The 23,921-nt window shown below is 40.4% G+C and overlaps 1 protein-coding gene across 12 annotated transcripts in view; it reads left to right on the forward strand.

Moving 5' to 3' along the window:
* LOC126999954 (UNC93-like protein MFSD11) overlaps nucleotides 1–20,246 on the forward strand; it is a 38,677-nt gene extending 18,431 nt beyond the window's left edge. For 7 of the 12 annotated variants that reach the window (XM_050863147.1, XM_050863144.1, XM_050863146.1 and 4 more), the window contains 6 exons: nucleotides 15,311–15,480; nucleotides 16,194–16,370; nucleotides 16,827–17,089; nucleotides 18,143–18,265; nucleotides 18,397–18,574; nucleotides 19,488–20,246. In XM_050863147.1, coding sequence (XP_050719104.1) covers nucleotides 15,311–15,480; nucleotides 16,194–16,370; nucleotides 16,827–17,089; nucleotides 18,143–18,265; nucleotides 18,397–18,574; nucleotides 19,488–19,791 — 1,215 coding nt within the window. In that variant the 3' untranslated portion in view covers nucleotides 19,792–20,246. Of the gene's footprint in view, nucleotides 1–10,512; nucleotides 10,686–10,766; nucleotides 11,304–15,310; nucleotides 15,481–16,193; nucleotides 16,371–16,826; nucleotides 17,090–18,142; nucleotides 18,266–18,396; nucleotides 18,575–19,487 lie in introns of those variants that run through there. The other 5 variants (XM_050863152.1, XM_050863153.1, XM_050863150.1 and 2 more) reach the window with 5 other exon arrangements.
* The last annotated feature ends 3,675 nt before the right edge of the window (nucleotides 20,247–23,921 follow it).

Consider the following 23,921-nt stretch of genomic DNA (forward strand, 5'->3'; position numbering starts at 1 on the left):
ATTATTGAGCTCATGGCTCATTTGTTCTGATCTGAGGGAAAATATTAATGTTTACTGACAAGAGAGGCGATGTGCATATTGCGCTCGTGTGTGTGTGTGTGTGTGTGTGTGTGTGTGTGTGTGTGTGCGTGTGTGTGTGTGAGTAACCCACGTGTCACTATTAATTGGAAAAAAAGGAGGGGAGGGTCGTAAAATATAAAAAAGATCTTATTAATGATGTTTATGTATCATTACTTCGAAAAAAAACACTTTCCCCTGCTCTCCGTCCATAGTCATTGGCAGGCAAACATGCACATAATATATATTCAGCAAAAGGGTTTATATCGCGTGAACGGGACCTTGAATATAGAAAGTAAACAATAGGGGTGAGTACCAGGGGCGGACGTGTTTGCCATAATAGTGAGAGGCAGTAACATGATTCATAGCGAGGGAAAGGGTTAAGAAATAAATACATAGGGGAGGGTGAGGTGAAGGGAGAAAAGGAGGATGATAGAGTAGGACAAAGAGGAACAAACATTGAAAGGAGAGGGAGTTGTAACGATAATGTAAGCAACGGAACAGGGTAGGGGAGGAAGAAACCAGTTAGGTGAAAAAGTAAGTCAGGCTGATGAGAAGTGGATTCATTGTGGGGTGCAGCGGAAAGGTCAGGTCACCAAAGACGATACAAGAAGGAGCTGAAGAAGAAAAATAGAAGAATGTAAAAAGGAGAACATATGTGAAAGGACATGGCAGAGAGAGCATATGGTAGCGGAAGAAAGGAAAGAGAGAGACTAGAAGAGAAGGATAAAGCAACTGGTTAGGCGATGGGTGCCCGGCTAACTGAATAAGATCTTCCAGTGGACAAAGGAGGTTCACAGAGGTGGTAAAAATAAAGGACTTTTAACAAATGCATTCGAGGACACACTGTAATGGTTAATAGATCTGCTATTTAGATAAAGGAGATAAGAAAGATTCGGTGCGCTAAGAGTGTAGTTTTAAGAACCAGCTCAGCTACCGTGTTTATGCGGATACCTTAGAAAGATTTGAGAGAATGTTCGAATAACTTGTGGATGATAATTTTAAGTAATAGGGACACACAACCGTAAGTGGAAAAACCGACCAGCCACTTTCTTCATAAATATTTGCGAACCTATGAATGATTTAATAGAGAACACACACACACACACACACATATCGTCAATTTACAGTCATCACAAGTTACACACGAAGGTTGTTTTATTCTATTTTTTTCACGGTCACCGGCAAACCCTGCAATATGGAACCCTGATATCAATTTGATTACCCCCCTCCCACCCTTCTCTCTCTCTCTCTCTCTCTCTCTCTCTCTCTCTCTCTCTCTCTCTCTCTCTCTCTCTCTCTCTCTCTCTCTCTCTCTCCCCCCCCCATACAGTTCCCGTCACTATCGAAACTTTCTCTTCGAGGCATCACAGTCCGGTTTGGCTCCCCGGCCGTTGTGGTGTGCTGGTCCGTTAGTGATCGAGGCGAGAGTGTTGGCGTGGCTGTAGGATCTATACATAAAGCCTCTAAAATGGAATCGAACCGTGTTGTCGACTTGTACCGTATAGCTAGGTGTTTCGAGAACCGTAAAAAGACCGGTGTGTCCACAAACGCGGCGGTGTGTAGCGATGTGAAGTGTTGATTAACAGACCTTTAAACTCCCACCTCGTTGAAGGAGATATAAGGGAAGGGAGATCGTTCGTGGTTAGTCGCTCAGTGGAGGGAATAAGTGAAAGAGGATGAACAGTGACGCCGGTCCATCCCTCCTTCCAGCATTAATTCAGGGCATGTGTGTGGATTGTTTATGTGACGGATGGTAACAAATAACTTCTTACCTCAACCCTTCACCCGTGACAGGATTCGTATGGTTGTCCACGGAAGTTAACTTGGAGTGATATCTGCCTGTCAGCCTTTGCACAGAACCAAGAACTGAAATGCCGTACCTATACATTCAAATTCAAAATAGTAAGATGGATATGTTAATTTTGAAACCACACTGAGGATCACGCCATACAAATTTTGGATACAGAAATAACATGAGGGATAAATAGACATCAACCCCCCCCCCCCCCCACCGTGGACACTTTAGGCATTGATGCGAGACAGACAGACTGACAGAGAGAAACTTGACCTTTAAGATGAATACATGTGCACACAGGATACAGGTCTGCCAGAGGGAGGTGACATTACACGTTCGCCATTTATAACAGCATGCTAAAAAAAAAAAAAAGGCAAGGGAATAGAATACAAGCGAAATAACATAAAATCCAGCTAAAAATAAAATCTGTAGTCGGTAAATGTGTCCTTAGATAAACGTTATGAGATTGATAAACATTTCAAGGTAGCACACTGACACGTTAAATGCATGACAGTTGTGATAATAGATCTTGCTTTCTTCTTTATTATCTCGCTGTCACAAAAAAAGTAATGAAACCTAAATGACAGCATAATTCGGAGCCTTAACCTTATCTCCAGTATTCAAAGGTCAATCAGTCGTGCTTTCTTAGGTACTTCCTGACGCCTTACCCTCCCTCCCTCCCTTTCTCTGTCTTACCCTTCATATACCCACTGCCTCTATAACCAGTATTCCTTAACTCCTAACTTGCGTACCCTTAAAGCCTCCTTCCTCCTTCTAATCCTACCTTTTCCCACCCTCAGCCTGGAATACTTACCACCATATTATACCTCCCTCCCTCCCTTCCTCCCTCTGTCTTACCCTTCATATACCCATTGCCTCTAAAACCAGTATTCCTTAACTCCTAACTTGTGTACCCTCAAATCCTCCTCCCTCCTTCTAATCCTACCTCTTCCCACCCTCAACCCGGAATACTTACCACTATAGTATACCTCCCTCCCTCCCTCCCGTCCTCCCTCTGTCTTCATATACCCACTGCCCCTATAACCAGTGTTCCTTTACCTCTTCTAACTTGCGTGCCCTCAAACCCGGCTTCCTCCTTCTTAACCTCCCCCTTTCCACCCTCAACCCGGACAACCTACTGTATATTACCTCCGTTCCTCCCTTCCTCTCACTTTCTTACCCTTCATATGCCCACTGCCTCCCTCTATACCAATATCCCTTTACCTCCTCTCACTTGCATGTCCTCAAACCCGTCTTCCTCCCTCTCAACCTCCCTCTTTCCACCCCCCTCAATCCCTTACTTCCCCTCCTCCGCGGCGAAAGTCACCCGGTACCGGTCTCGCCTTGTCTGTGGCTCAGAGAGAAACGAAAATAAGTGAAAGTCATCGAAAACACACTCTCACTCGGAAGAGGTTCTATAGTTGTTGTTATTGTTTCCTTTCGTCAGCCATGTGATTGAGGTTGAGGTGTGTGTGTGTGTGGGGGGGGGGGGGGGGGTCCAGATGAGTTTGTGACCAATTTTGCACAAGAGCGAAAAAAAAAATTATATAGCGGGACTGAGTTGGGGGGAGGGGCAGTTTGAGGCGGGGCGGGATAGGGTGGAATTAGCGAGTGGTGGAACTGAGCAGAGCAAAGGACAGGAACATGGTCGGAGAAGAGCGAGACGAGGCGGGGTGAGGCAGAGGTAGCCTTGGCAGGTCAGGGCAGCGCAGGGTGAAGCGGGGCAGGGCAAAACGGAGTGGAGTTGGGGAGTGCCTGGGCAGAGCGGAGCAGAAAGGGGAGGGGCGAGACAGAATGAGGCTGAGCAGGCGATGTTGGTGGGCAAGATAAAGGGCGACTTTGTGAGTATAGTTGTTCTTTACTTTTAATAGCTATACATGAATTCCACGTCTGTCAGACCATTGGAGGTGAATATTAAAAACAAATGATAACATGAACATTCGAAACAGAGAAAGGTGGCTCGATGTTTAAAAGTATAGGTTATGGACTACTCGGGTAACAAGACGATACCAAAACAGAAGAACATTTGTGTAACTTTTTATCACTTTGTTGATCGTTCTGCCCCTTAGTGATAATTTACTACTAAGTGAGTCCTAATAGATGCATAGTGTGTGTGTGTGTGTGTGTGTGTGTGTGTGTGTGTGTGTGTGTGTGTGTGTGTGTGTGTGTGTGTATGATTCAGCATAAATAAATAGATGAAAGAGGAAGGAAAGCTCGCGGGAGAGGGCGGGAGGGAGGTGTCTTGTAAGGACAGATTCTTAGAAAAGAGAAAGGAAGGGAAAAAGAGCTAACATGCAAGGGTTGAGGAAGTTGCCAGACAGACAGGAAAACAAGTTAGCATTCTCTCTCTCTCTCTCTCTCTCTCTCTCTCTCTCTCTCTCTCTCTCTCTCTCTCTCTCTCTCTCTCTCTCACACACACACACACACACACACACAAACAAACAAACGCGCGCAGTCATGCACGCAAACTGACGTCACACATGATTCGCGCTGCCCCGCCACATCCAACGTCGCCTCCGTAGGGAAGTGGTTAGCACATCACGCCTATTTACCACCGGGAGTTCGGATCGCGGCCCTTGTAGTCAGCGCCCAGGCCACCCAACTGTTCATTCTCCTTTTCGGGATGGTCGATAAATGGGTACCTGGGGAAACTTAGGGAAGGTAATCGAAGTAACCCGGATATCACACTGGCTATGTCCCACCACAGTGTGACGGAGACGAGCACCAAGGCCACGCTCAACTAAACTTTACCAACTTTACCTTACCTCACAGCCAAGCCAACCACCTCTCATTCTGGAGGTCTACTTTCCTCCTCTCGACACGTGCGCCGGCTCGGACCATACCAAGGTCAAGGGCTAGCTAGACAAGGGGAGAGCTTGGCGCCTTGCGAGTTGTCATGGGGATCGCTGTCGCCCCCCCCCCCCCCCCCCTCACACACACACACACACACACACACACACACACACACACAGCCTAGCGGCGTATAGTTGTTAGCAAGCTGACTTCATAACAGAGGTTACTTATTAATTCCCAGGGCAAGTGGAAGCTGACCGTGTGTCTACTATCACGTTGTAATCCCTTTAAGTCAGTCTTCACTTCAGTCATAGTGTTCCGGTAGGAAAGGTGTTTTAAGGGGCCGAGGGGTGATTGATGCAACCATATCCAGACGCTACCGTGACCCTACTTTCCGTTTCCTGTTTGTCTCAATTATTAACACCACAGTTCAGTATGCTTTCTAAAGTCCTATTTTCGTACTGAAATGTCCCCAAGTCGTACCTCACCTCTGCAGGTCAGACCCGAAAAAGTGTCGATAGATCCAACTTTCTCTTCGTGTGTGTGTGTGTGTGTGTGTGTGTGTGTGTGTGTGTGTGTGTGTGTGTGTGTGTTGAGGTGGGGGAGTGCTCCCAAGTGCGTATTATTGCGGGCGCCTGCGTGGGTATGTGCGCTCTCTCAAAATATAATGATTAATGACGTAACTCTTAGGTGATATAGCTGAAGATTTCATTGGTAGACAGGCAAAGCAATACGCCTTTTTTTATATATATATATTATTCAACTCTAATAAAAAACTGTCGCCTTGCCGTTTATTCCCTTTCAATATTTTTGAGAGTAACCTCTGGAGCTGCCTTCCTATGTCGATTTTATCTTTTTTATGTCTCCAATGCTTTCAAGATGGGACCTTTAAGACGCTTCCAAATTAAAATGATTAATCGTTTGGAACTTCTCCCGCCTCTCCATTTATAGCAGCAGCGCTTTGCAGACTGCACTGTTGTGTTGACCTTGAGATGCCTCCTCTGTTGCTAAAAAGAATCAACCCTCCTGTGAATGTAACTTAGATAAAAAAAAGAACATTCAAACGCAAGCTGAATTTTGTGTATTACAGCCAAGTAAAAACAATAGGTTAAACACACACACACACGCACACACACACACACACACACAAGAGGGTTTCAACAGCTACATGGAGACAAACAGATCTGCCTGAAAATCGACCCACTAGCATCATCTTTGCATTATCTTTAATTTTACTTTACTTTATTCTCTCTCTCTCTCTCTCTCTCTCTCTCTCTCTCTCTCTCTCTCTCTCTCTCTCTCTCTCTCTCTCTCTCTCTCTCTCTCTCTCTCTCTCTCTCTCTCTCTCTCTCCAAAACTTGTTTCGAGTGGCCTTGTCTATGCAGATGCTGGTGATAACTAATGATGGTGGTGATGACGGTGGAGCTGGACTTAGGTAGTGATGATATGCAGCTATCCATCATCACCACAGTGGACGATAACAATGATGGTGATGACGGTAGTTACAATGAAGTAATGCAAATGATGATGAAAAGGGAAATAAAGGATTTTACAACACACACACACACACACACACACACACACACACACACACACAGTAACTAACGAACGAACGAACGAACGGATAGAGTCAAGGTGGGGGGAACTGTGATTGGCCAGTGGCGTAGGCGGGTGGCTGGAGCACGGGTTGTGATTGGCCGAGCCCATGGGTGTGGAAAGACAGCTGCTTTCTCATTGGTGCAGCGTATCTAGCGGTGTGGTTGGGTAGGGGAAGAGGGCCTAAGCTGCCGTGTGTGTGTGTGTGTGTGTGTGTGTGTGTGTGTGTGTGTGTGTGTTTTTGCTTACTTGCTTGTGACGTGGACTCTCTCTCTCTCTCTCTCTCTCTCTCTCTCTCTCTCTCTCTCTCTCTCTCTCTCTCTCTCTCTCTCTCTCTCTCTCTCCACACACACACATGTCCTATTATCCACACTTTTCCACTTCATTCGTCCCCAAAATTCAGTTTATCTGTCCGTCAGTCTTTCTGCCACTGTGTTTGCCATTTATCCGTTTGCCTTTATCTCTGTTACAATCTGCATGGCCGGTTTTTTTCCCTCTGTGCTCACATAAATACCTGTCTTCGCAAAGACACTAACAAATTTAGAAGTCGAGCTTGAGTCGTGTCCTTTTTTTCTTTTCTTTTTTACAGCAAGGGAGGCAGCTCAAGGGCAAAAACAAAAACAAAAAAAAATTAAAAAAGCCGTTTAGGCGCTGCTCTAAAAACAGAAAAAAGAATGAGAGGCTATATTGTTTTAGTCCTGTAAGTGGGCCTGCAGGGGAAGAAGGGGTGAAAGCTCTCTGGTGGAGTTAGAAGCGCCTTCTGAACACTTTGGGCTAAAGCCTGAAGGCGCCTGAACCCCCTGGAGCTGCCGGGGTGGTGTTGGGGTGTGCTTGATGGTGGTGCTGCGTCGTAGTTGTCAGCCTGAACCAGTTCCAGGGAGGGGGGGAGGAAGGGGAGACGCCAACATTGCATTTTCATCCGGAGAGAGAGAGAGAGAGAGAGAGAGAGAGAGAGAGAGAGAGAGAGAGCAACTCTTGCGTTGTTTCGTCCCCAAAACATCTTTATCTTGTATATCATAAATTCAACTTCTAACTGTCCGTTTTATGTTAGTCCCACATGCCAACCGAATTAATAAAAAAGAGACAATTGCCGTGATTCCCGTGCACGTGGCCAGTCTAGGAATATTTATTTAGACCAGAGGTTTTCAAGCTTTTTTTCAATGATGGCACCCTGAACTTATATAAACCCTTTCGTGGCACCCCTTTTTCACCCCCCCCCCCTCCTAACATGAATTAACTACTTATACACAATTGTACCTATTTAAATTACTTTAATTAATGAATTAAAATTATTATCCATACTCGAACCAAAATTAACATACGGTACAGTACATGCCCAAACAGTTACAGAGTTATAAATGCAGACTAACATAAAAAGAAGAAAAAAAAGAATGATTCAAAATTCATGATGATCTTGTGGCACCCCTAGGCACTGTCCGTGGCACCCCAGGGTGCCGCGGCACCCAGTTTGAGAACCTCTGATTTAGACCATATGACAAGCACTTTGCACGGAAAAAATAATAATATTCAACGTAAAATAAAGCTTAATAATATCCACAGGATACTTATTTACGACCGAAAGCTGAGAGGTAAGTATATTGTTAGTCTAATCCAAATGGAGACCGGGTGGGGTGACCATTAAATAGGCCCAACTTGTGCGTGACTCATTGAGGTATACTATCATTACGGAAGATTATATATATATATATATATATATATATATATATATATATATATATATATATATATATATATATATATATATATATATATATATAGACAGCGAGAGAGAGAGATATATATATATATATATATATATATATATATATATATATATATATATATATATATATATATATATATATATATATATATATATATATATATATATATATATATATATATATATATATATATATATATATATATATATATATATATATATATATATATATATATATATATATATATATATATATATATATATATATATATATATATATATATATATATATATAGATATGATATAGATAGATAGATAGATAGATAGATAGATAGATGAATGAATAGATATATATATATATATATATATATATATATATATATATATATATATATATATATATATATATATATATATATATATATATATATATATATATATATATATATATATATATATATATATATATATATATATATATATATATATATATATATATATATAAATTAAACTTGCTGTAACTAATTTATTTAATCATTACTTTTATATTTTTTTTTCCAGGCGGACTATTTTTTCCACGGGGACACCACTAATTCTTCCAATGGAACATTTCTTTACTTTTCCAATGAAACCCCTTTTTTGTATTTTTCCTTGGGGATATATATATATATATATATATATATATATATATATATATATATATATATATATATATATATATATATATATATATATATATATATATATATATATATATATATATATATATATATATATATATATATATATATATATATATATATATATATATATATATATATATATATATATATATATATATATATATATATATATATATATATATATATATATATATATATAAGTTTAATTATATATACGAACGTAAAACTGGAAGGTCTTATTACTTGAATATTTAGGAGGTTGAAAGTAAGGCTTTAAAAATACACTGGAATCGTATGGAGTTTTAACCCTCCACTCACGTGTATGTATGACGACTCCCATAACTTATTTATTTTATCACTCGTTTATTTCATAATAAAGTAAGGAATCACTCCAGTCATTGACACAAGTGACAAACGGTACTCGCCGGGAACTTCATCTCCTCAGATCTTGTTCTCCTTTCACTGCTCATCCCCAGTAAGGCTGTCCACTAAGATAGCGGATTTTAAGGATCTTTTATTGTAGCAGAGTCGGCCGGTGATCAGCTTACAGCAAATCCGCGGCTTCTCCACCACAACGTGATATTCCTTGAGGGACCATCATTATTGGGCTGAGAATCGCGTATCGCACGAGTCATTCAGGAAGAGTTCAACACCCTTGTCATGAGGTGAAAGTTCAACAGTTTGCGTTCTCTCTCTCTCTCTCTCTCTCTCTCTCTCTCTCTCTCTCTCTCTCTCTCTCTCTCTCTCTCTCGTACATATATCGTGTGTGTGAGAGAGAGAGAGAGAGAGAGAGAGAGAGAGAGAGAGAGAGAGAGAGAGAGAGAGTGGCGGTGTATCTGCGTCAACCTAAAGCTGTGTTCCCCTTTAAAGCGGCCGTCGTTTGGTCCTTTACCATAGTGGCAGCATGTGCCTTGTCCTTACCGTGCGAGCCGGCGTTCACAGCCGAGACTCGCTATGCAGTGAGTCACCATACGCAAGATCTTAACCATACGCTTCTGCCGATCGACACTCGACACCATGAACAACAGGATATAGTCCTTTTAAACAAGAAATAGTTTAGCTTCCCTGTGGAGTGCTTGTACCGAGCGAGAGTGGAGCCCCCAGAGCAGTGACCCTGCTGAACCCTGCCCTGCTTCCCCCCGTGCTGGCCTCACGCCGGCCCGTCGTCAGGAGGCTGGACGTTGATGGGTGGAGGAGAGCAGGAGGCAAGAAAGATGCCAAAGCAAAGTGATAATCTTCCTGTTTTTAAGAGTATTAGGTTGTATGGGTTTGGTTATGGTATATGTTATCAGCAAACCTTTAATTTGTGTAGTGTACTCAGATGGTTTGGCATCACTTGTAGAGCAGTCAGTGCTGGTTATCTTTTCCTCGGTGATAGCCAGTGCCATGTGGCTGCACCCCCGTGCCTCCCGCTGTTGCCCCAGTTAAGTTTTGAAAGAAATTTGTTAAATACACGAAGTAATTGGGAAACTAAATCTAATAATTATTGGTAACACCCCACTTCCTTTTTTTTTACTAGTTTTCCGCCAACAATAATTGTAGGACTTGTGGCAGCGCAAATGACAGTTGTTGTTTGGTTTGTTCAGCCGATAAAAGGTAAACCACAATAAACAACTGATATGATTGTCTCGTGTCATTTCGTTGCATTTTTACATTTTAGCTCAAAAAGTGTATAGTATAACCTACCTACTTTTGTAACTCACAGGATTAGCATATTGCTCCCCTATCTAAACTGAAAGATAGAAGCGATAGGCATGTTCATCACAATGGCAGATAACACAAGGGGTAAGAACCACATGCATCCGATAAAGTTTTAGTGGGGCAGCTTGATAGCGGTGCGTGAGGTCAGTGGACGGACTGTCGCTGCCCGTGCGGCGAGTTCTGGCAACATAACTACTCATCTGCCTGCGTACACGCTTTGCATACTTACCACCAAGGATTCTGAATCTCTAGACTCTTTGTTTTCCGCTCACAGGAAGAAAAGTACTGCGTATTGGACAGACTTTATAATATTCGCTCTTCTATTGTGACAACGGTACAGTAAAACCGACGAGGGTTACGCCACCGAGGGTACTCGAGTTAGTTATTCAGTGTTTTTTTTTTATGGACAATTAAGTAAAATTGACTCTGAGCAATGTGAATCTTACTGTGTGTGGTTTTCTTCCATAACAAGTCTTAGCGCAGAATTTTGTTGTTGTTTTTAGTTCATATGAGATTGGTCTTCTACACGTTTCGTTCATTTTGCGTGTGGTTTATATGAATACAGGAAAGTTTTGCCCGGTGTTGTGTTGCTTTATCTGCCTCATGCCAAGGGCTCCACGCCGCGCCACTCCACCACCCTCGCCTCACACTCCTAAGCCTTCTCGTGCGAACCTTACAGACATTTAATATGCGACAGGAACAAAAGTGTATAAATAAAACGTGTTACGCGTATCTCTGAAGCAACGGAATTGTCTCATAACCGTTACCGCGGCCGCTTGTCGCTGGTTTGTGTTGTGCGGCATCCACTGCAATCATCTGTCTAGTATAGTGAGGAACCCAAAACACCGCCAAGATGAAGGTGTCGATGGACCGCACCTCCATAAACATCGGGATATTGGGCTTGGCCTTTATGCTGGTGTTCACCTCTTTCCAGACACAAGGCAACATGCAGGTAAGGACGGTCACACAGCGCACACACACATATATATATATATATATATATATATATATATATATATATATATATATATATATATATATATATATATATATATATATATATATATATATATATATATATATATATATATATATATATATATATATATATATATATATATATATATATATATATATATATATTTTTTTCCAACGTCCAGCCTCCAGAGGTGCTACAACTTAAGTCATGTTTTTTTAATTACTTTAGAATATTAAAAGCTGCGCTCGTCGCTGACATGATAACAGCTTGAGCCAGTCTGTCTCCCACTCATCAAGATAGGCCTCTCCAAACGTGTTTTACTTATATTTTCTGTAACTCACTTTTGTCATAAAATGCTTGCTTTGGTTTCGTCACTAAACAGTAGAATGATAGTGGCTTACTACTGTTAAAAAATCGAAAAAAATATAACATAGATAATACATACCTGTCAAGCTACTGTGGTGTCTTGCCATAAGATTTTGCGTTGGGAACCATAAGTTTGTGTACAAAAAACGTAAGACTTGACAGGTATGGTTCCGACGGACTCAAGCAGGGTGCACGAGGTACAGTGTACCTCCCCCCCCACCCCCCCACCCCACCCCACCACACACACACACACACACACACACACACACACACACACACACACACACTAACCGTAACAGCACGCTCACATGAATTTAAATATGGCGCGTACGATATATTTCAAATTGTTTAAAACACATATTACAAAAAAAAAAAACATCGCAAGCGGAGAAAAAACGTAAGATTTTCAACTTACGCCATAAGACTTGAAAATCACCGAAATTACGTAAGACTTACGCAAAAAACGTAAGACTTGACAGGTATGGATGATATGAGTTGAAATCAAAGATGGTGTTTGAAATGTTTTATGAAGCATTTTATTTCATTCTAATTTTTTAAGGAATTATGAAGCTACTGCAAACAAAAAGTTACATGCAATAGAGAAGTTCTCTTGAACGCGATGGTGTTATCACATTTTAGAGAAGTTGAAAAGGAAGGGAGTTAACACTTGTTTTATATCAGGTTGTAGGCGCTAGACAACGTGGTTGCACAATGAAGGACACACACTGACGCACACGCACGAGATTCTTTTTTGCCGAGAAGCAGACCCATGTCTAGCGCCTACAACTTGATGTAAAAAGGTGTTTAACTCCCTTCCTTTTCAGCTTATGAAATATGATCACTTCATTGTGTTCAATAGAACTTTCTCCATTGCATGTAACTCTGTGTTTACAGTAACTTAATAATCCCTTGAAAAAAAATATCATGAAGTAAAGGGAGGTGTAAACATTTCAAACACCATCTTTGATTTCAACTCGTTTTATCTCATCTATATCTTACTTTTTTCTTTAATTTTTTTACACGAAAGCAATCCACTATCAGTGCCTAGTGATGAAGAAACCAAAACAAGTAGGTATTGTCATTAAAGCGAGTTACGGAGAATAGAAACAAAACTTGTTTGGAGAGGCTGTGGCCCATACTCTCAAACACTTCGGGGCTCACACACCAACATCTGGGAAGGCTTTCATAGAGGTTGTGGATATATCCATGAGTAATTTTAAGAGCCTATTGATAAAGTAATCAGCAACTCAATTGCATTTCGAAAAAGTCGCTATGCAGGCTATCCTTAACCTGTAGGTCTTTGATTTGAAATCCTCAGGTCAGTTGTTGGAAACTGTGTGTGTGTGTGTGTGTGTGTGTGTGTGTGTGTGTGTGTGTGATTGATTGATAGTTTATTGTTGCAAGTAAACAACAAAGGAGAAGGGAGGAACATGCCATCCCAACCCCCAGGCAGTACATAGTGTGATTAGTATGTTTTCCTCCACATTCGAGATAATACTAAGTGACTGTGAGCACTTCTTATATATAAACTAACAATAAATACAATGAAACTGATCGATGTCAATAATTGATTTTACACGAGAAAAAAAATAGATTAGTATGCAAAAGGGAAAAAAATGTTTCAATGACATTTATTACCTCTACCTATGCCTACTCCAAACATATTTATATATTTTCTCTTTGACTAGAGTGTTAAGAGTGAGACTGTTGGTGTATTCATGCATGGACATGCTGGTCAGCCACAACACAACTAACTCTTCTCCACCGCTGTAGCACCTCTTTCTCCTCCCCCAATCCCCTCCTCTGGATGATTTCGTTCTCCCTTTCCTTGCACACCATCAGTCTCTTCTCATTATTCAATTTGCATTGCAGCCCCTTTGAATTTTCAACTACATACCTTAAAGGTTATTAATGACTTGAAAAAGAATTGCCAGTAACTTGCTGTTTAGAGGTTTTCCAAGATTTTTTAACCTTCAGCACAAAAGAAAAGTGACAGGTGTCTTTTTTGTTTGCTAGTTTGTTTGTTTCTGATACAAATCATGTGCAAAGGTCACTCCAAATAACATCCATGATGATTCTTTGATTTCAATCATATTTAAAGAATGCTGTGACAGTACATCATAAGATATGTTCTAGGTGCTTAGGCCTGGAAAGTTGCAGTATTACTTACACTTTCTATGTAACTGCTAAGTCTATCCACTCATTCATTCATTCAGTACTGCATTTTATTAATAAGTTCAGACTTTTAAGCCAAGGGGTACATTTTGGCTCAATGCTAGAGTGTCTGACTCACATTTCGAGGGTTCATGTTTGAATTTCAGGTTGGTTGTTGGAAGAAGATTTATTCTCATATGTAGATCAATATCTCATGTGCTTCAAAAAGTGGAAATACTACCCCACTCAATGACACATTTCTCCAGGCTCAAGAAACTCTATGACTCTTGAAGATTTTGGTGTATAATGAGCTAGTTTATTGTTTGAAATCTGCATCTTTGATTAGGTACATAGCTAGTCCATCTTCACATGCTTCACTCCTAGTCATTCTTTCCAGACCTTTTTTTTTACTGTGCCCATGGTTACACTGGGAACTTCTAAGTCCAGAACCTCACTCTCCTCACTACCATCTCTTGTCCACCCTAACCACTATACAAATCACTGTAAATTTTTTCACAACATAAGCTACTGTAGCTACTTCCTCTACAATATTCATGACATCGCCATTTGTATCTCTTAGGGCAAAAAAATATACTTATGCCAATATCCAGTCTTCTTATTATTGTTCTTATGCTTCTGCCACTCTTTAATGTTTATTCATTCTGTCCATACTGAGTATATGAATATCACTAATATCACTTTTGTTAAATCACTCTATCCATTTCAACCTCATGAATGTCATCATCCCTTTTTCTTTTTTGCCAGAAAATCCAAATTAAGATGTTTTGAACTGTTGTCATGCTATATATTTCTTGGCTCTTAAATTAGTTTGTCCTTATGTATTCTCTTTATACTCTTAGCAAATTTATATCAACTTAATAGGATTTGCTTTTCTCAAGTGACATTTCTGTTAGAGGAATAGGTACCTTGTCGAGACTCCCTCAGACTTAAGTTGAGCCCACTCCATGAAATTTTGAAATTCTGAAAAAAATCAAGGTAATTTCGCAAATCTGTATTTGCATTAGGCCCCTCCACGGATAACATGAACCCATTCCCATAGTCTCTCATGCGCTGACTCCCAGCTGCGTCACTGTACCCTCCTAACGAGTCTATACAGCAAGTCATTAAACACTTCATATGCCATTAAGTTTTTCTTTTATAATGGTTTGTGTTTTGCTGGCTTGAACATTCTTATCTATGTTTTAATCTCCATTAAATGTTTATTTCCCCTCTCTGTTTAGCATCATTTCCATGTCATCACAAGACTATTTCTTGTAAATGCAAGTTGGAAAGTCCAAATTTTCCTCGGTGAAAAGAAATGAGAGAAGGAAATACTCAACCCAAAGAAGATAGAATTAATTTGAGTCAAAATGGAGTCAATATGTAAGAGAGAGCAAATAATATACTGATTTTTGTCTTTGACAGAGTTGACTGTGTTGTTTTATTTTTTGCTATTGCAGCAAACTGTCATCAAAAGCATTCAGGCTGAGAACCCCGACTTTACTGGATCAGGATACACATCTCTGGCAGTGATCTATGCAGTGTTTGCCTCCTTCAACTGGCTTGCCCCATCATGCCTCAGCTTCCTTGGACCAAAGCTGACGATGATCATAGGTGGCATAACCTACATGTAAGTGTTGTCATTGTGCACCCCTACCAATATAAAGTAAAACATTTTAGATGTGAAATTCTAATCATATAGAACTAGTTTTTATGCTAATTTTAGTGAGTAGCTTACAAACAATCAACTGATAAATATCATGGTATACTTATGTATTAATTCATTAATGATTTAGTTATTTAGTAGACTTCAAGTCTTATCAGATATTTTCATTGCTGTGTAAGATGGTTGCAGTGCTCATATAATCTTTGACTATGTAGAACATGAATCCAGTGTGATTACAACATATAACCTCACTGTTAAACATTATTAATTAGTTCAAAACAACAATCCCTAGCCTGCCTGCATAACCTCAGACTTTTCTTGTGTATTCAGTAGAAATTCTGAAGCTGTGTGAAGCTGTGTGTAATATATAGTTTCCTATTGATATATCTCACAGTAACTATGTGATGACCTGGTTTGGATTTTAAATTCCAGATGATGATGGTAATCTGTACACATAGGATGATCTCTCCTTTATTGATACTAATTATGTACTGGATGATAGTGATGGAGTACACCAAAGCACAGATACTGGGAAAGTCTAGTATAACTATTTAAGAACATCAGTGTGACTTCCTTGCTGACTGGGATGCTATCATTAAGAGTGGGAGAAAACTTACCTTAAGGTATTTCACATTCAGAATTTTTTATATGCATCAAATGTTTCTCTCACTTTCCAGAATCTTCATTGTTGGTTTTCTATGGCCACACACAGTAATTCTGTACCTGACATCAGTATTAGTTGGTGCTGGTGCTGCCTTGATATGGACCGGCCAGGGTAACTACCTCACATTGATGTCCACCCAGAAGACTATATCTCGCAATTCAGGCATCTTCTGGGCCATGCTACAAAGCAGGTACGTAAACCTGTAGCATGTCTACCTCTATTAGTGTCCTCAGAGTGTAGATAACTCTCTGCTTTCCATGTCAGGTGTTGATATTTTAGTTGATAACTTGATAAATATGCTACCCTGATAACACTAGAAGAAATAAGAAATATCTACTTAGACTTGACCTAATAGGAAGAATTTGTTAATATTCCATCTTGTTACTGCAACTAGCAATTATGTAGCTCATTGCTAATTTCAGTTTTCTATGATTTGCTACAGTTGTGTTTATGTTTTTTATGCATATAAAAGTATTCATACTTGATAAACTTGATTTTAATTAATTTAGGTTCATGATGACATTCAGTAATAAATATCAACTCTTAAAAATCTTGTTCCTTGCCATATATTATCCTTGGTTTTAAAGTATGTGTTTGATGAAAATAGATGGAAACAACTTCTAATGTTATTTACATTACTTTTCAGCATGTTGTTTGGGAACCTTTTTGTCTTCTATCAATTCATGGGAAAGGATCTTATTGATCAACATACCCGCATGGTGGTGTTCTTAGCCCTGACAGTGGTTGGAGTGATTGGCGTTGGCATTATGTGCTTCCTACCAAAACCTGGTTCAGAAGGGGGAGGTCGAGCTGATGATTTGGGGGGGCCCTTTGATGCTCTGAAAAAATCATTTGCTCTCTTCAGTACAAGAGACATGCTACTTTTGTCTGCCACGTTCTTCTATACAGGTTTGTAGCACATCATGATTTCACTTTTGTAAACATTCTTATTCTTCCCATTTATATAGGAAATTGAAAAAGTCAATCTATCACTCAAGAGGGGCATATGCTGGGGGGTGCATCACCAAGCCCACCTTCATCTATTCTATCCTGTCCTACCACACATAGATTACTAGTAGTAGCAGTAGTAGACAGACACCCTCGCCATAGACTGCCAGGTCTTCTGGTGTCTGTTCTTCCTATGTCTTCCTATATATTCCTATGTTATGGCACCAAAGCCGGGGTTCCTCCAAGTAAGTCTCCATGCAGACCCCCTTCCCATCCTAAATACCTCATGGGCAGTATCCATCAACTTGCTTAAGCCATGAGCTCTGTGAATTACTCCAGGCCTCCTTCACTCTGAATTATCTCTTATAAAAGCAATATGATGAGCAGACTCAACTTCTGGCCACACACCCGTAGAGCCTGATTTGATGTTCACGGACTCTGCAGATAATAGAATTCAAGGCAGTCTCACAGAGTAATTGTTGATTTAACACAGTCATTCCAGCGATATCCCATGATTCTGCATAAGCACTTTTTACCAAAGACATAAATCTGCCTCTTTAAGCCACCATTATACGCCTCCATGGTATAGTGGTCAGTGTGCCTGGCTACTACTCCGCGGGCCTGGGTTCGAATCCCGGCCCGGGCAGTCAGCGTGCAGCTCACCCAGCTGTTCATCCTCCCTTTCAGGCTGGTCGATAAATGGGTACCTGGGGAAACTTGGGGAAGGTAAGCTGTGGTAACCCAGATGTCACACTGGCCCTGTGTCCTGGGATAATGGGCTCCCTCCCGCCACAGGCTCAAGGGCCAATGCGACGGAGATGAGCACCAAGGCCACGCGCTGCTATAGTGTATGCCCCCAACTTTACCTTTACCTAAGCCACTATTCAGTGTCCATGTCACTGCATCACCACATATTTCTTATATGAATAGATTTTCTTCAGCTAAGTGTTCTATTTACAAAGGGAGAAATTGTGGATGATGATTTGTGCGTTTTTTCCAACATTGATATTGCAGGTATTGAGTTGTCCTTCTTCAGTGGAGTCTACAGTACCTGCTTGGGCTTTACTCAGCGTTTCCCTGATCCCAAGCGTCTTGTTGGTCTCTCTGGAATGTTCATTGGTGTCGGAGAAATCTTAGGTTTGTGAAGTATCTCACTGCATTTGATCTCTTCATCTATCTTAACCATTTTCATGAATGAATGTTTTCATTATCAATTCTAATATAAACTTTTGTTACTGACTCTTATACAGCATAGACATTATTTTCAGGAGGAGGAGTATTTGGTATTTTTGGATCAAAGACTGTCAAGTTCGGTCGTGACCCCATCGTGATCTTGGGTTACCTTATCCACGTGTTGTGTTACTTCCTCATCTTCCTGAACCTCCCAACAAAGTCTCCACTTGGGAACACAGTCGACTCATCCCATTTACCATATGGAGAACCCAGGTATTTATTTTACTCATCTATATATCCTTTGCAATACTTACATCTCAAAGCTCTCTTGAAGGGATAGCCACAGCAATAAATCTATCACTTCATCTTTCCATATATTCTGTTCATTCATACTGCAATATCTCTACTTTATTTTCTCTCTACAGCATTCTGAGACTCCTTTCCTATTCTGTCAAATTTTCATATCCTATTCCATTTCACAACTAATAACCTCTTTATTACTATTGTCTCTTTCGTTAGGAAACTTCAGACAGCCTTGCCCTTTTGTTGTTTTCAGTTTTGATTGGCCAAATGGCATCTGTAAAAAAATACATTAACAATATTTTTTCACCAGGTGTTTTTAAGAAACTAATGTACCTATATAGCAATAGTCATGGATACTGTTTTCCAATCTACATACATGCATGTTTACATGCTTGCATACATACTTGTGTTTCTGACTTGGGCAAAATTAAGACTTATCTGCATATTATATCATAATCTCTTAACTCAATATCATTTTTAATTAGCATTACTTTGTTGGAGGGAGAAACTCAAGTTGTTAAATCAGTTTTGATTTTCATTACCTGATGATTATTTCAAGTACAATGATGTTATTCTGACATCGTATATTCAACCAGTCTCTATGGGCATGTGCATTTTCATCTCTATGAAAAACTTGACTTTATTCACTTGTCTGTGCACCCTCAGTCCTATTATCATGATGGCATAAGCTCAAACATTCAGTATCTCTTAACTTTTCATTTGCTCCAACGAGGCCACAAGGCCACACTCCATTATAAACATAGGCAACTACTGTAAAATCAGTTAGAAGTAGGGCTGAGACACTTTCCAAAAGCAAATCTCAATTTCAAAGTCTTTAGTCTTAAGTCTCCATTTGTAACTAATTAGATGTTCTTTTTTTCAGTCAAGTGATTGCTCTCCTGTGCAGCTTTTTATTGGGTTTCGGAGATGCGTGCTTTAACACACAAATCTACTCCATTCTTGGTTCTGTCTATGAAGATAGCTCTGGCCCAGCCTTTGCACTGTTCAAGTTTGTTCAGTCTGTGTCAGCTGCTGCATGCTTCTTTTATTCAAGTGTTTTTGAACTGTATTGGCACTTAGGTATTTTGATAGTGTTTGCCACCATTGGTACCTTCACTTTCTGCATAGTGGAGTGGAAGGCACATCGACGCCTCAAGGCTAAGCCAGACACAACTGCATTTGATTGACAAAGCCGTTTGGACAGTTCATCAGTATGTGAATAATGTCTAATAGTACTCGTTTCATATCATCTCCATATTCAGTAGTGCATACGTTTACTTTCATTAAAATATAGCCTTATCAGTTATCTGTCTGTGACTTATGTGCACCCTTACATAATGCCCAAACCCCAATTTCTTTTCCTGTAATGCTAATGATAAACCACTAGTTGTTACAGGTCTGAAGTTATATCTGTGATGAGGAAAGTCTAGATAGACATATCTTGTTTTTATAATGAATATTTAAACTTTTTGTATAAAGAGATTCTGACCTTGTATACCTGAAGGTTATTGGGGATAGTGATGTGAATATATTATCAGTACACATGTACTAATCTGTATTAGTATATATATGTGTGTACATTGTATTGAATCATAGATTCTAATGCTGTATTTTCATTATTGTATTAAAACTGTTAAATGACCTTTTGCTAATGTTTTGCTGTAGTGAAATTTTTTATCTATCATAAATAGTTGTTGTTGTTGTTGTTTTGCGTGTGTGTGTGTGTGTGTGTGTGTGTTTTGTTTTACTTTTCAGGAAGAATCAGTAGGTATTTAATTGAGCAATATTCCACCCCAGCATCTACACAGTGATTATCAACAGTGAAGGATCACCAGGGCCCATACTTATAAAGAGATAAAGATTGAAACTTAAATGGCATTCAAAAGAGTAGGAAGACAAATGATAACACCCTGACAAGAATCATAAGGCATCAGCCTAAGTGTAAGATGCTAGCATGGCAGAACCTGTCTCTGATGGTCCTATTTATGGTCTTATTAAAGCTCCAAGTCATTACTGCATTATTGTTACATTTGTTTCTGGTGGTCAAGATACTGAAAGGTTCTAATAATTTTCAGCTCTGGGGAGATGGCCTTATTTCTTGTTGTACATCTTGATATTTCTCACTAAGTCTATTACAAATGAAGTTCACTATCCGTCCAAATTGTATCATTTCATAATCCACCAAGTTCATTCATCAATTATGTCTTAATTCAAGAAAAGATCAATGGCAATGCTATATAATGCATTGCCACTGCTTCATCCTGAGGCATGGTGTGACATAATAGGAAATACACCTACAAATTTAGAATTATCTTCCATCATTTTGATCATTTGAGATGAGCATTTGATAGCCCAAGACAAACTCTTTGCCTCTTGAGTATATGGACTTGGAAAAACAAGGGCCAGAATTATTAAAGGCACTAAATAAAATAAAAGAAAAGAAAATGTTGCCCCAGACCACCTTCACTTTCACACTGTAAGAGATAGGAAAGATAGTTAACAGACTTTTAAGAGATCTCAGCAAAGGAAAAGAGGGACAGTGAGACAGCTGGAGTGCCCAAGAAGAGATATTTTGGAAGGACAAAATGGAGACTTGTCGTTTTTGAGGGGAAGCATTATATTAATGTGTAGTGTGGCGACTAGGCCTGATAAGGAAGCCTTCCATAACCCACTTGGCGAGTGGGGTACCTCTTTGGCCGACTCAGTAGGGAGTGGCTCTCTTGTCTCGCTGGTCGCGGGTTCAATCCCAGCCCAGGTAGCTGGCGAATACCCTCTCCTGGTCTTGATTAATTTCTCGTGTGTAGTTTCGATACACGCAGAGGCCGTGTTGGGAAAAAGAAAGGAAAATAAGCTCGTGGGACATGACACTGGTGGCATAGCGGTGGGCATCCTATCCTGCGGTTCTACGGAGTTTCCCCAAAGGGGTAACAGGTAGGATGGCCCATGCTCTCCGAGGGTAATAGAAAATGGGAGAGTTGAGGTATGTCTCTACGGGGACGTTGTGAAATAGTGAACCGATAGTGGTCACTGTCTAAGGTCTCAACACAGAAGTGAATCTACATAGGGGGATAAGCCGTGTAGTGCGACGACTAGCCCTGATAAGGGAGCCTCCCATAACCCACTTGGCGAGTGGGGTACCTCTTTGGCCGACTCGGTAGGGAATGGCTCTCGCGTCACGCTGGTCGCGGGTTCAATCCCAGCCCAGGCAGCCAGCGAATACCCTCTCCTGGTCTTGATTAATTTCTCGTGTGTTATTTCGATACACGCAGAGGTCGTGTTGGAAAATAGAAAGGAAAATAAGCTCGCGAGACATGACAAATTCACAGATAGATAACAAGTAAGTCTACAACTAAACACCAGGCAGTATGTGCAGAGTGCACAGTGACACTCCACATGTTTGGGTGCTTAAATCCAGCAGACCCCGACCATCAGGTAAGTGACCACATGAATTCTATCCCTAAATAAATTTTATTTTTCTAGATAAAAATGACTAACTGCCATAATGGGGTTTCCAGTTATTAGAGCACCTGAAAAAATTGTCTGTTTTTGGCAAGAATAGATTTTTTTCCCCAGAAGGCAACATGAGATTGTTGTGCCTGACCCTGTGATGCAGAAAGCCTCCCAAACTCATTTGGCAAGCGGTGTAACTCTGGCCACAGAGTTCAATCCCTGGCACTGGTGAGCCCCTTTTCTGGTCTCGATTGATTTTTCGTGTGTTTCATGACACGCAAATGTTGTGTGGATGGCTGGTGTAGTAGAATTCATGGATATTACAGTGGTGGCAAAGCGGTGGAAATTCTCTCCTTTGTTCTGTTGTCTGCATGTCCCCTGTGTAGGTAACAGGAGTGGTATGGCCCATTCTACCCGAGGAGTTCATGGAAAATGAAAGATGAGTAACTTCACGCACAATAAATTAATCTCAAGGGGGAAAGCTTGGGGAAACACGCCTGTGATGCTGAAAACCTCCCAAACTCACTCGGCGAGTGGGGTTCATCTTTGGCCGGTCGTGGGTTCGATCCCCGGCGCCGTGAAAGTGGATTAATTTCTCGTGTTTCGTGACTACCTCAGTTCATCCGACTCTCTCTCTCTCTCTCTGTTACTTACTCTTCCTCCCCTCTCCTTGCACTCATTAGGTTACCTCTTTTTCTCCCCTTCCATCCCCTCCCCCCCTCTTTGCCCTTCCCTCCTCACCTCCTTACTTTCCACACACCCCTCCTTTCTTCCCTCCCCACCGCATGAGGAGGATACAAGGAAAAAATAGAGGACAAGGAATTTAGGAACCTCTCCCTCTCTCTCTTTCTCTGCTCTTTCCCTGTTACTTACTTACTCTTCCTCCCCCCCATCATTCATCTTCCTCCCTTCTCCTTGCACTCATAACCGCTCTTCCGTTCCATCCCCTCCCCGTCCCCCCATCCCTTCTTCCCTCCCCACCGCATGAGGAGGATACAAGGAAAAAAATAGAGGACAAGGACACGGGCTAATGTGTATTTTAAGAGGCCATGGAGTGTATTGATTTCAGTGTTTGTTTTCAAGACATTATATATGAATTAAACATGGAAGCTGGATAAAAAGAAATCGCTAATGGATAGAAGAACAGATAAAAGTATATTAGTAAACAAAGGCAGTACAAAAAATACTGTTCTTAACCACATTAGGCTATGTATCTCTGTGGTCTTGATACATGTAGGAGAGAGGACAACGGAGAAAAATGCTGAAGGCTCGGAAATGATAGATGTAAAAAGATCCTAATCATATGAAAGCCACTTAGTATACGGTGCATAAGATTTCCGGAACATTGACTTCAAAACTGGAATCTAGAGGCACAGAAATGAATAGCAACACTTGGGAAAGGTTCATCTTGCAGTGGAATGATATATAAAGATGTGGCATCAATAAAGAAAATCAATAGAAATGCTTGGGAAAGGTTAATCTTGCAAAGGAATGATATTTAAGAGTGTGGCATCAATCATAAATCAATAGAAACGCTTGGGAAAAGTTTATCTCGCAGTGGAATTATATATCAGGCTTGTAGTGGAATGATAAATAAAGAACTGGCTTGGAATGATATATAAGACAGTGGCAGTGGCGTGCAGTGGAATGATATATAAGGCCTGCAATGGAATGATATATGAGGCTGATTGATTGACTGATTGATGGTTTATTGTTGCAAGTAAACAACAAAGGAGAAGGGAGAAGCATGCCATCCCAACCCCCAGGCAGTACAGAGTGTGATTATACAACTAAGGATAGTGTAAGTAGCACCAGGAAACTAAAAAGATACAATGGTAGGTGTGGTATCAATCAATCTTCAAAGGTG

The sequence above is a fragment of the Eriocheir sinensis genome, chromosome 17 (assembly GCF_024679095.1).
Source record: "Eriocheir sinensis breed Jianghai 21 chromosome 17, ASM2467909v1, whole genome shotgun sequence".
Lineage (NCBI taxonomy): Eukaryota > Metazoa > Arthropoda > Malacostraca > Decapoda > Varunidae > Eriocheir > Eriocheir sinensis.